The sequence below is a fragment of the Lithobates pipiens genome, unplaced genomic scaffold (assembly GCF_037356315.1).
Source record: "Lithobates pipiens isolate NorthernLeopardFrog02 unplaced genomic scaffold, aLitPip1_a1.2 Scaffold_16, whole genome shotgun sequence".
Taxonomy (NCBI): domain Eukaryota; kingdom Metazoa; phylum Chordata; class Amphibia; order Anura; family Ranidae; genus Lithobates; species Lithobates pipiens.
Window position 1 is genome coordinate 516,800,697 of NW_027507748.1, and position 12,938 is coordinate 516,813,634.

At 42.1% G+C, this 12,938-nt stretch overlaps 1 protein-coding gene across 2 annotated transcripts in view; it reads left to right on the top strand.

The window, feature by feature from the left end:
* The window catches only part of DIAPH3 (diaphanous related formin 3), a 1,016,686-nt gene that overhangs the window by 601,641 nt on the left and 402,107 nt on the right, over positions 1-12,938 (top strand). For both annotated transcript variants that reach the window (XM_077483143.1, XM_077483144.1), the window contains one exon: positions 9,568-9,697. In XM_077483143.1, the coding sequence (XP_077339269.1) occupies positions 9,568-9,697 (130 nt within the window). The remainder of the gene's footprint in view (positions 1-9,567; positions 9,698-12,938) is intronic.

The window sequence follows — 12,938 nt, forward strand, 5'->3', positions numbered from 1 at the left end:
TTTTTTTCCTAGCCTGTAGACTTTACCTTACACATTAGCCATGTGTGGGGAACTGTGTCAAAAGCTTTTGTAAAATCCAAGTATACCACGTCCACAGCCACCCCTCTGTCCAAGGTTTTGCTCACCTCCTCATAAAAAGATTTAAGATTTGTCTGGCAACTTCTGTCTTTTTTTTTTCCTCTAGCGAAAACAAATCTATGTGGTCTTTTATTAAATTCTCCAGTATCTTCCCAACTATAAACGTTAAACTAACAGTTTTAAAGTCACTTGGTAAATACTTTGACCCCTTTTGAAATATAGGCACCACACTGGCTTTACGACAATCCAGTGGTACTATGCCAGTCATTAACCACTTAAGGACCGGCCCACATACATTTACTGTGGCTGGGCGGCCCTTAAGAGCAGAATCATGCATGTATAAGTGCATTTGTTTTAGCACTGATCACTGTATTGGTGTCACTGGTCCCCAAAAAGTGTCACTAAGTGTTAGATTTCTCTGCCACAATTATTAGTAAAAAATAAAAAGTTCTTAAATCTATCCCATAGTTTGTAGATGCTCTTTGCTTAAACCACTCAATATACACTTTTTGGGATTTTTTTTTTTTTCAAACCAAGAATATGTAGCAGAATACATATTGGCCTACATTGATTTAGCAATTTGATTTTTGATTTTTATTATTGAGAATGTTTTATAGCAAAAACACTTTTTTATTTATTTTTTTAAATCCGTCTTTTTTGGTTTATAGCGAAACAAATAAAAAACGCAGAGGTGATCAAATGCTGCCAAAATAAATCTCTATTTGTAGGAAAGAAACATCAAATTTATTTGGATGCAGTGTCACACGATTGCACAATTGCAAGTAAAAGCAATGCAGTGCAGTATCACAAAAAATGGCCTGGTCAGGAGGTGGGTAAAACCTTCAGCAGATGAAGTGTTTAAAGAGTCCCTAAAAAAAGGAAACAGTGGCTTTGAAATTACATAGCTCAGTTCTTTTAGGATATTTGGATGTATGCCATCTTGTCCAGGTGCTTTATTTGCCTGTATGCTGTCTAAATATTTTTGGACCATATAAATTTTGAGCCATAGTGGATCATTTGGGGTCGTGTCAATAGCATCCCTATTATGGGCATGAAATCCCCCATGATCTTTTGTATACACAGAGCTGAAGAAAGTAGTTAATAAATGTGCCTTCTTTGTCCCTGGTCATCTGCTCTAGATTTTGCAAAGGTATGTATATGCCCTCCTTATGCTCCTTACTGTGAAGGCCAGTTATGGGTGTGGGCAGTGGCCGTTTTTTTGTTACTGTTCGTATTTATGGTCCTGGCACACACTGGGCGCCTTCACTGCCATTGTGCTCTTGCTGCGTGTCCAGTGTGATCCTGTTCCTTTAACCCTTTCATGACTAAGCCTATTTTTGGAATTTGGTGTTTACAAGTTAAAATCCATATTTTTTGCTAGAAAATTACTTGGAACCCCCAAACATTATATATATATATATATATATATATATATTTTTTTTTTAGCAGAGACTCTAGAGAATAAAACGGCGATTGTTGCAATATTTTATGTCACACGGTATTTGCGCAGCGATGTTTTAAATGCAACTTTTTGGGAAAAGGGACACTTTCATGAATTAAAACAAAACAACACAGTAAAATTAGCCCATTTTTTTTGCGTAATGTGAAAGATAATGTTACGCCGAGTAAATAGATACCAAACATGTCACACTTTATAATTGCGCGCACTTGTGGATTGACGACAAAGTACGGTACCTAAAAATCTCAATAGGCGACGTTTAATTTTTTTTTTACGGTTACCAGGTTAGCGTTACAGAGGAGGTCTAGTGCTAGAATTATTGCTCTCGCTCTGACGATCGCGGCGATACCTCACATGTGTGATTTGTACACCGTTTACATACGCGGGCGCGACTTCCGTATGCGTTTTCTTTGCTTCGCGAGCTCGTGGGGACGGCGGGCGCTTAAATTTTTTTTTTTTTTTTTATTTTATTTATTTTAAAATGACTAAATTGTTTAAAAAAAAAAAAAGATCACTTTTATTGCTGTCACAAGGAATGTAAACATCCCTTGTGACAGTAATAGGTGGTGACAGGTACTCTTTATGGAGGGATCGGGGGTCTAAAAGACCCCCCACCCCTTGTTTACACTTCAATGTATTCAGATCGCCGAAAACGGCGATTCTGAATACCGTATTTTTTTTTTAAACCGGCGCCATTGGCAACCGAGTAAACGGGAAGTGACGTCATGACGTCGCTTCCGTGTTTACGATGAGGAGACTGGAACAAAGTCGATTACGGCTTCATTCCAGTTCCTCCCCAGCAGCCGGAGGCAGCGGAATTTGAATCGGTGCTCCCGATCGAGCGGGAGCACCGGTAACAGCGGCGGGAGGCAGGGACGTCCCCTCCCGCTCCTCCGGCATAACAGCAGAGCGGCTTTTAGCCGCATTGGTTGTTATGCCTGGATAGCCAATCGCCTGCTGAAACAAACGGTGCAGGTGCGGGCATCATCCCGGTATACCCCCCGGAAGCCGAGTACGCACATCTGCGTATGCTCGGCGGGAAGGGGTTAAGGGGGCTTGGGCAGTCTCCAGGCTCGCCTATCCCACATCTATCTATTCCATGCACGTGCTTCCACTGTGGAGACACTTATAAATTTGTAGTGTTAGGACCGCAAGCAATACAGAGTGCCGTGACAAGACCTCACAGCTTTCACATGCGTTTGCAAATGTGTGCTTACTAACCCCCTGCTTTTAACAGACGGTTAGACAGGTTCCTTTGGTTGGTCAGCAGACTGGTTGGAGAGTTGAGCTATATAATTTTTTTTGTCTTACAGCTTTTGCAAAAGGCCTACATCAGTAGTTCTCAATGTGGGTCCTCTGGACCCACTAACAGACCAGAATTTAAGTATTACCTTGGGGACATGCAGACTAGAATACTGCAACCACTGAGCAGCAAATGATATCACTTGTGATGTGTTTCAGTTATCTTGCAAACCAGACCTGTTTGTGGGTCGCGGGGACAGGAGTTGAGAACCACTGGCCTACATGCTCAGACCTGACCTTTTTACTATTGATCTATTTGAAGAATTTCTTTGGGTTTGTCTTACTCCTTCTTTTTTTTTTTTTTTTTTTTACAGTCTGATTTTCATTTATTGGGTCCTTGATTTCCTCTTTTCATATTCTGTTATATTCTTATAGTTGGTACTTTTTTGATGATGCTACCCCTTGAATAGTTTACACTACTTACATAGGCACTAATCTCGTAGATTTCCTACTGTATACAGGCAGTCCAGGGTTTCCCTTTGTCAAGACAAATTCCTGAGGGGGGAGTGGCGACCGCGCAGCGAGATGGTCGCACTCTAAGTGAGCTCTGCTCCGCGCTCCGGGAATAGGCGCTCTCAAGCCCACTTCACGATCTCCACGGCCGGCGAACTGAGCACAACCGACCCCGGAGACACCCGCCGACGGATCTATCATTCGGAAGAGATCCCAGAAACCGCCGCACACTATGAAATTGCCGGACTTTTATCCGGCCTTAGAACGCGGGCTACACAAAGATGGCGGAGGAGGACGGCACACAGCACAACACCCGCAGCCTCCAGCGTCAGCAAGGTCAGCTGAGAAGCTCACTAGGGCGGAGTGCACAGCGGAGATGGACGAGGAAACAGGAACACAATCCTCTGATTCTGACTCCCCAAACAACTCTCCATCGACCAGGGGCCCTGTAAAGTCCAGGCCCAGATTGGAGCCTGGCACTAGACCGCAAACCAGAATGGCGACACTGGATATGGAGGTGGGCGGTGGTGGATCGACCACCCAGCAACCAGCGGATCCGATTGCACAATTCCCAACCACAGGTCAGCCCATTTCTGACACCACTTTAAAAGAATTGTTAATGCTATTGTGCACATCTCTACAAACCGATATGATGACATGTTTACACCAATGTAGAGCTGAAATCAGTGATTTGGGGGAAAGAGTGCACCAGGTAGAGACAAGAATGTGTGATGTCACCTCCTCATTTAATGCGCTGATGGATTCTCATGCAGCGCAGCACGAGGCTATCGGAAAGATCCAACTAAAAATGGTGGACCTTGAAGACCGCTCCCGTAGAAATAATCTAAAGATCCGGGGGGGTTCCGGAAACAGTGACGGCACAACAGCTTCCAACCTATGCTCAAGATCTTTTTCGAGCTCTGGTCCCGTCATTGTCACCATTGGACCTGACGATCGACAGAATCCACAGAGTTCCGAAACCAGTGTTCCTGCCTCAGGAAATACCCCGAGACGTTCTACTGAGAATGCATTTTTTTAAAGCCAAAGAAAAAATCCTTGATACGCTACGTAGAGGTGAGAACATCCCAGAAGTGGCCTCCGCACTCCAAATCCTGCCAGACTTGTCACAGTATACCTTGCAGCTCCGACACAACATGGCAACTTTAACCAAAGCCATGAGAAACCACAAGATTATGTATAAGTGGAAATACCCTGCTAAACTACAGGCATCCTACAATGGGTCCACCCACCTCATCCACTCCCTGGAGGAAGGGATGCAGCTCTTGAAAAATTGTCAAATTCTACCTCCTGATCCAGTTTCGGCTCCACCCCAACCGACAAGACAAACACCAGCCAAAATAATCAATGATTGGCAAACGAAACCTCACCGGAGATCAACAGCTCGTCTCACTTGAATCTACTACACAAGAGCTTCCTCCATGCAAGTTCTACTCAGATTCCCTGAGCGCCCTTGGTACCTGACAGCGTACCGTTAGCCCCTTGCATTGGGCATTTGTTGCCTGGCCCATATGAGTCTTGTTTCTTATTTGCACTCTGCAGTTCAAACTTTCTTTTTCTATTCCCTTTTCTCTTTTTTTTTTTTTTTCGCCTCTATGATTTGTGTATTCTACCTGGAATTTGCCTACGGCAGAGCATCGAACGGACACATTGGAAGTTCACATCTTGGATATGCGAATCCACTCTACGAATCCTTATTATACCTGCTTCCCTACACCACAACCTGTACGTGCTCAGTGTCAGTACTCACACACCAATTTTAAAGGCTACAGCTCAAAGAACTTCCAAACCCTACTGCCAGAATTGAAACATGCAGAATATGCACCAATATGACGAAGACACGCACCTGTATGCACATAGGACGTACGTCGTCTAGCACCCCTCCGAGACTCTCCATTTAATTTCTACAAACGATGGTTCCTATCGACTTTCATTAACCTCCAATGAGCATCAAAATCCTTTCCCTTAATGCACGGGGTCTCAATCATCCTGCCAAAAGACGATCCCTGTGGCAAGAGGCAATCAAACAGAACGTGGACTTACTAGCTGTGCAAGAAACACACTTCCATAAACTAGCTACACCTATGTGCTCGCACCAGAAATTCCCACATATCATCCACTCTTCCATCACGGCGAAGAAAAGAGGGGTTATGATTGCCGTAAGAGACTCGGTGAAATTTGAACTTAAAGACTCTGTTATAGATCCTGATGGTAGGTTCATCATTATGGTTTGCAATATTAATATGATTTCCATTACCTTTGCATGCATATATGCTCCTAACTCGCACCAATTGAAATTCTTGAGGAAAGTTCTCAAACAAATAGAACGGGTGCGTGTTGGTAGCATACTTATATGTGGGGACTTCAATATGATTCTGGATAGAGAACTGGATACCTCCTCTGGTGTCAGGAATCACTTCCCTAAATTTAGAGATCTCCTACACCAGGGAGGTCTATTTGACGCCTGGCGTTGCCTGAACGCGAACAAAAGATCAGATATAACTATGCAGCCACTCATTGCGTCAACCACTGGGAGCTCACCCAGAAGGTTCTCCACAAATGGTATAGGACACCACACCAATTGGCAAGAATGTTTTCTACGCACTCTTCACTTTGTTGGAGAGACTGTGGCAGTGTAGGTACTATATTACATATTTTCTGGCATTGCAAAGATGTTTCTAGCTATTGGAGAAAGATATTTAGTATACTCACGGAAGTCACCGGGATGATACAAATCCCAAATCCAGCTCTAGCAATTCTCCATCTTGGTATAGATAACTATCCACCCCAATTCCGCACGGTAGTGATACATATTTTGACTACAGACAAATTAATAATCGCCCGACATTGGAAGAGTACACAATCCCCAAATCCCTCGGAAGTGCTAGTCCAGGTGAACTTGAACTTTCATTACGAAAGATTGCTAGCTCTAAGGAATTCTTGTGGCAAGAAATTTGACCAACAATGGAAGTGTTGGACAGAGTGGTACAAGAAATAACTCTATCTGAGATTACATGACAATGCGACAGTTCCTGTCTGGCGATGCTCCAGATGGCCCCCCGTCACAGCGTGATCCCAGTTGGGGTGCCGGGGGAGCCAGATGGAGATCGCGGACCGGTACGGTGGCATCTCCCATTTAATTGTAACAGTTGTATCTTAACTTAACTCATTGAACTGCTCTCATAAAGATGTGAATACGACATTAGAGGTAGAATGCTGAATTTACATTTGTAATCGCAATTTTCTTTTTTTTTCTCTCCTCCCTCTCCTTTTCTTTATTTCTCTCTTTCCTTTCTTTTGGATGTTAAATCACAACATGTAGTTCACCACTACTTGCACTTGTTTCGTTATATTGTATTATATGAAACTTTCAATAAAAATAATTATTAAAAAAAATTAAAAAAAAGACAAATTCCTGACTCTCCACACCCATTATCAGGCTTTGCACTCCAAGTTTATTCCATATGCCTTGTCCCACTCTATACTATTGCAACTTAACATTCTTGCTGCATGGGACAAGAAGGCACATTGATTAGATGGGCAAATGCTTATTTTATCTGGAAGATTCCAGCCTGGAGATGAGTCCTTATACCATTTGAGCACAGGGGTACTTTTTTTTTTTTTTTTTTTTATTTACTTATTATGTTTTTGTTTTTTTCCACAATGTATTTCACAATATAGAAAAACATATATAAAACAAACTGCACAACATAGTTATTTTAATCAATTCATTATATCCCCTCCCTTTCCCTTAATCATTGGAGGAACCTTCTCTTCTAATCAACATACTGAACTGAAGTGTAATTTGGTAACCCTTTAGTTCTTCACCTTTCCGACAGTGCCACAGTGGTGGTCTGTTACCCTTGAGGGGACAAAGTCTTGCAGGTTAATGAGGCTGACCAGGTTTTGGCTCTGGCAGAGCTTCACATCCTAGCCCTCTCTGTCATGCTTATTATATGCCTAGAAAATTGCAATCAGAATTTCTCAACATCTGGATTCTGGACAGTGGTCTCTTCAACTAGGGTTTTTTTTCGAGATCTCTGTCACAAGTATGTAATGCCAGACATGGAGCTGGCTTCCAGATTCAACAGCAAACTGAATGATTCTTCAGGTCAAAAGTCCTTCTAGCCATAGTATCCAATGCCATTTTGACTCCTTGGAGTCAGTTCAGCCTGATATGTCTCCCCCCCCCCCTCATCAAATCGAAAAGGATGATATCCCGGTGATCGTTGCACCAAATTGGCCCAGGCACATGTGGTACTTTGACCTCATCAGACTCCTGGTGGTATCCCTGTGGGGTCTTCCAGAACAGCCACGTTTTCAGTCCCAAAGACATGTTTACCAACCTGTTTTACAGTCACTGGCTGTAATAGCATGACTTTTGAAACCTGGATCTTGAAAGATGGGGCCTATCTAACTCTCTTATATGTTCCCCAAAGCTAGGAAATACATCTTTACAAGGCTTATCATTGAACTTGGAAGGTGTACTTCAGATGGTGTGACACTTCCATCCCAGGAATTATTTTGTGTGATGCATCCTGGTCTTCCTCCAGTGTGGTCTGGATCATCATTTGTCTTTAACCTCTTTGTGCTATAGCTGAAAGACGGTTACAGGGCGAGCCTAAATTGACGGAAGGGCGTCACCTGTGCATGAGCTGCCTGTGTGCCCCCTGCAAGGCGCATGCGATGCGCTCTGTGATCAGCAAGTCTGCGAGACTTGGCTGATCTTAGTTCAGAGTAAGGAGCTGGTCCCGAACCCTTACCACATGATCAGCTGTCAGCCAATGACGACTGATCATGTAATGTAAACAGAGCCGGTAATTGGCTATTTTTTTTCTATTCATGCTGATAGCTTGAGGAGAAAAAAAAAAAAAAAGCTGATCACAGGCTTCTTTCAGAGTGGCATCGGTCCTGAACATGAAGAGCTTCTGCTGCCTCATCTGTGCCCACCAGTGCCACCTATCAATACCCAAAAGTGCCACCTATCAGTTCTTCCCATCAGTGCTGCCTATCAGTGCTACCTATTAGTGCTCTTCAGGGCCACTCATCAGCGCACTGAGGGGCATGTATGGTCTTTTTTTGCTTAGCAAAAAATGAAAACCCCCAAGTAGTGATTAAATACCACCAAAAGAAAGCTCTTTTTTGTGTGAAAAAAATTATATCTCATGTGGGTACAGTGTTGCATGACCACGCAATTGTCATTCAAACTGCGATAGCGCTGAAAGCTGAAAATTGGCCTGGGCAGGAAGGAGGTATAAGTGCCCAGTAGGCAAGTAGTTCAAGCTGTATTAAACCTAAATGCAAACATTTGTTCTATTGCAGCATTTTTTATTTTATTTTTTTATTAGTTTTTCCCCCTTATTTTCACCAGGTCATCTGGCCAGTAAATCTGTTGTACTTCAAAAGAACCAGCTCTCCTGCTGATGTAGCAGTTAGAGGGGTGAGACAAACCATTAGCCACTGACGGGCTCTGTGCAGGGGCTCCTCCTTAGCTTTCAGGGGCTCCTGCTCTGCGTATGCTGGTGACTGTGAGGGAGAACAACAAAAAATCTGCTACTGGTGTGAGAGCAAGGGAGCCGCTCCAAGCGCCACCAGCGCCATCTTGGCTGCAGCTTTGATGTTGCTTTGAAGCCGTTTAACAGCCTGGGAGTCAGCAGAGCTCACTCAGAAAGCCACCATCCACTGCGCCAGCTGAACACGCCCCCCTGTAAAAAAAAAAAAAAAAAAAAGCAAGCGTCTCCTACGGAGATTTTTAAGTTTGAAAGCCATTTCATGATCATGCACAAATTTAAAGCGTGACATGTTGGGTATCTATTTACTCAGTGTAAAAAAAAAAAAAAAAAAAAAAAAATATATATATATATGATATAAAATGTTTGGTGGTTCTAAGTATATTTCCAGCAAAGTCTTGGTTTTAAAGTGGTAAAGAAAAAAGACAAAAAAACAAAACAAAAAAAACCTTTCTTCAGCTCTATCTGTCTCAAAAGATAAACATGTAATTTGGGCACAGTGTTGCATGACTGAGTAATTGTCCTTCAAACAGTACTGCAAGCTGAAAAAGGGCCTGGGCCAGAAGGGGGTGGAAGTTTCCAGTCTTGATGTGATTAAACACAAACTTGTTGCAATTTTTGTCACACGATTATTTTGTTTATATATATATATATATATATATATATATATATATATATATATATATATATATATATAATATTTTTTTTATTATTATTTATTTATTTATTTATTTTCTCTTTCTGTAGATGAAAGATACTAAATCCGTTGATCAGAAGACAACGCTTATCCATTTCTTGGCTGAACTGTGTGAGAAGAAATTCCCTGATGTACTAATATTTGTGGAAGATATTCAAACTGTAGACAAAGCAAGTAGAGGTATGTACTGTGAAGCACGATTAATCATTGCGGCCTGTGCTTATTCTTACAAAATACTTATTCAGATTTTATGTTGTATCGCGTGAAGAGTCAGTCTTCATCCTTTGTTATTTAGGTCTGACTGACTATCTATAACCATGTCTTTTTTTAAAGAGGTCATAAAGCCTAAACATTTTTTTAACTCAAAGCGAAGTTCCACTAGTTTTTCAGTTTATTAGAAGTCAGCAGCTACAAAAAGTGTAGCTGTTGACTTTTAATAAAGACACACTCACCTGTCCCATGGTCCAGCAATGTGATCGCCTGAAGCCTCAATTCTCTCCCCTGCATGTCCTCTGTTCCGGCATCACTAGTGTGGGCACCCGGCTTGTGATAGCTTGTGGCTTCACAGCCAGGTACGCACTGCACAAGCGTGAGTCGCGCTGCGCTATGCTGAATGGCCGAGCAATCTTCTGGGATCTGTGACATGCTCCAGAAGATTGCAAGGAGGGAGGGGGAGAGGAGGAAATGCATAGCTAGGTACGTGTGTGTGTGTGTGTGTGTGTGTGTGTGTGTGTGTGTGTGTGTGTGTGTGTGTGTGTGTGTGTGTATATATATATATATATATATATATATTAAGATAAAAGCAGAAAAGATTACATGCTAAATGGGGGTTAGGACTCTTTTTAAAGTGGAAGTTCCACTTTTAGGTGGAACTCTGCTTTAATGCATTCCTTGCATTAAGATAAACAATGTTTAGGTAGTAGTATAACCCCTCACCACCTTTTGTCCTGAACCCTCATTTGATCCACCGCTGTGCTTCCCGACCCTGCACAAATGTCATCAGAGAGGAGAAGCCAGGAGCACTGGCGGAGAACCTTAGAAGAGAATGTTCTCAGGTAAGTATAAACCTGTTTCTTTTTATTTATTTTCATTTATTATCAGTTTAGAGCCTAAATCATACACAAGAGTAAAGCGGTTTTTGTGTACCTTTTTTTTTTCTTCTTTTTTTTTTTTTTTTTTTCACTCTGGAGAAGCACTTGAAATCATTCTTAAGTGCTGTCCCTGGAACCTCTGCTAAGGGTTTATTACACACACTGCGTGTGTGTAATATACAGTATTTCACAAAAGTGAGTACACCCCTCACATTTTTGTAAATATTTTATTATATATTTTCATGTGACAACACTGAAGAAATGACTCTTTGCTACAATGTAAAGTAGTGAGTGTACAGCTTGTATAACAGTGTAAATTTGCTGTCCCGTCAAAATAACTCAACACACAGCCATTAATGTCTAAGCTGATGGCAACAAAAGTGAGTACACCCCTATGAGCATTGGCTCATCATCGCTATGCTTTGTACAACTGCATGGGGGGGGGGCATTTCTGCTACTGGGAGAAAATATATATATATATATATATTTATTTATTTTCATTGGCATAACCATCATGTATTTCAAGTATATTGAAATACAGCAACATATGAGATATGAGGAACATTGCTTTTTGATATTTTTATTATTGGCTATGTAGCTTCAGTGTGAGTTTCTGTGAAGATTACACTGCGGGTGATGTCCCAGTGTTCTCAACAGTCATACATGTGTGGATGATAAAGGACCGAGTCTTGCTAGTCTGAAGTAGAAAAAAAAAAGCTGTTTCCATAATACATAATGCAAATTGCTATTGGTGCTGCCAGTGATATGCTTGTGAAGTGTCCACAGATACACACAACTGTATTGTATCAGCTACTGCAGTGCATATCTGTGGTTTTCATATCAGAAAATTAGGTAAGGTATTATATTAAGGGATTCCAACAGAATCATGGTTTTGAATAATCTGCACATACCACTAATATGATTCCATGTAGGATATGAAAAAATAATGAAACATTAGCTTGAATCAAACTGTAAAGACAATGTAAACCCTAACCTTGCAAAACAATAATCAGTTTTAACTGCCAATGGCCCTGTCTTTCCTTTGCTGTCAAAATTGCTTCCCTGGCTCACTCGCCCATGCATTTGTGCTCCTGCTGTATGCTTTGGCTGAGGGCAGGTGCCAGAGGTGGACCCACCAGCTAACCTATCTACAACTAGGTCTAGCTTTAAAATGATTGTTGGAAGCAATATCATCTGCCATCTTCTGTTTGCTGGACTTCTGATGTTGCAGCATCATTGAGGGTGGCATTTTGGAATTTGTTAGCTTTCCCTTCTGTTTTTTTGATCCATTCAAGCTGTCTAGCTGACACAGGAATAGAGTGTACATCACTTCAGGCAGTTGCTAACAGAACGCTGCAAGTCTTTTAGTCTTTTCTGCCCTTCAACTGCTGCTGCATTCTATTACCACATTATGGTGCCATTTTTTTCCGGGGCAATAACTGATGCCCCCCCCCCCCCCCATGTTAGTGCTATAGCTTCCAGCTTTATGTTCTGCTTTATGTTCTTAGTGCATTTATGCATGCATATCTCCTCTTTGAACATGAACATTGCTAGCCTTGTACATCAACGATATTCCCAAAACTTTGACTTTTCATCTTGTATCTTATGTTCTCACTTCTCGTCAAACTATAGTACCTTAAAAAAAAAAAAAAAAAAATACATAGACAATGTTCTATGTTTTAAAAACCTTTACAGCTGCCATCACTAAATGCCGCCCTGCAACCAATGATGTTGCGTGTTCGCTTCGCCCCTTGCTACTTACTATCTAATGGCTCTTGACTGGGGCCGTGAGGTAAGCTGTGACATCATGTGCTCTCCCCCACCTCATGTTATCTCCAAGTGAGAGTTGGGAGGTGTGAGGTATAATGTGATAGGTGTGCCCTCCCCCTTTAGCTTGTTACCTCCTGATCCCTGCCTGCCACAAGGTATGTGGGGGTTTACAGGGACACGATGATGGGCACATTTTCTTTTAAAGGGCACACAGATGGGCACATTTAATGTAAGGTACACTTTTGTGGGCAAAACAAAATGTGCCCATTAGAGTGCCCCTTAACATTGCATATGCCCATCAGAGTGTCCCTTATTTTATGTTAAGGTTCATTGTGATGGGCACATTTATAGTCACTCTGATGGGCATACTTTACGTTAACCGCTTGCGGACCAGCCGCCACAGTTTTACTGCGTTATTGTATGTGATCTTGCGAGGCTTGCATAGCAGGCTCGCGCGTGCCCGTCACAAGCTCCGGGAGTCCGACCATGGATACCCACGATCGTCTCAAGGGGAGGAAGAATGGGAAAATGCTTATTTAAACAAGCATTTCCCCATTCTG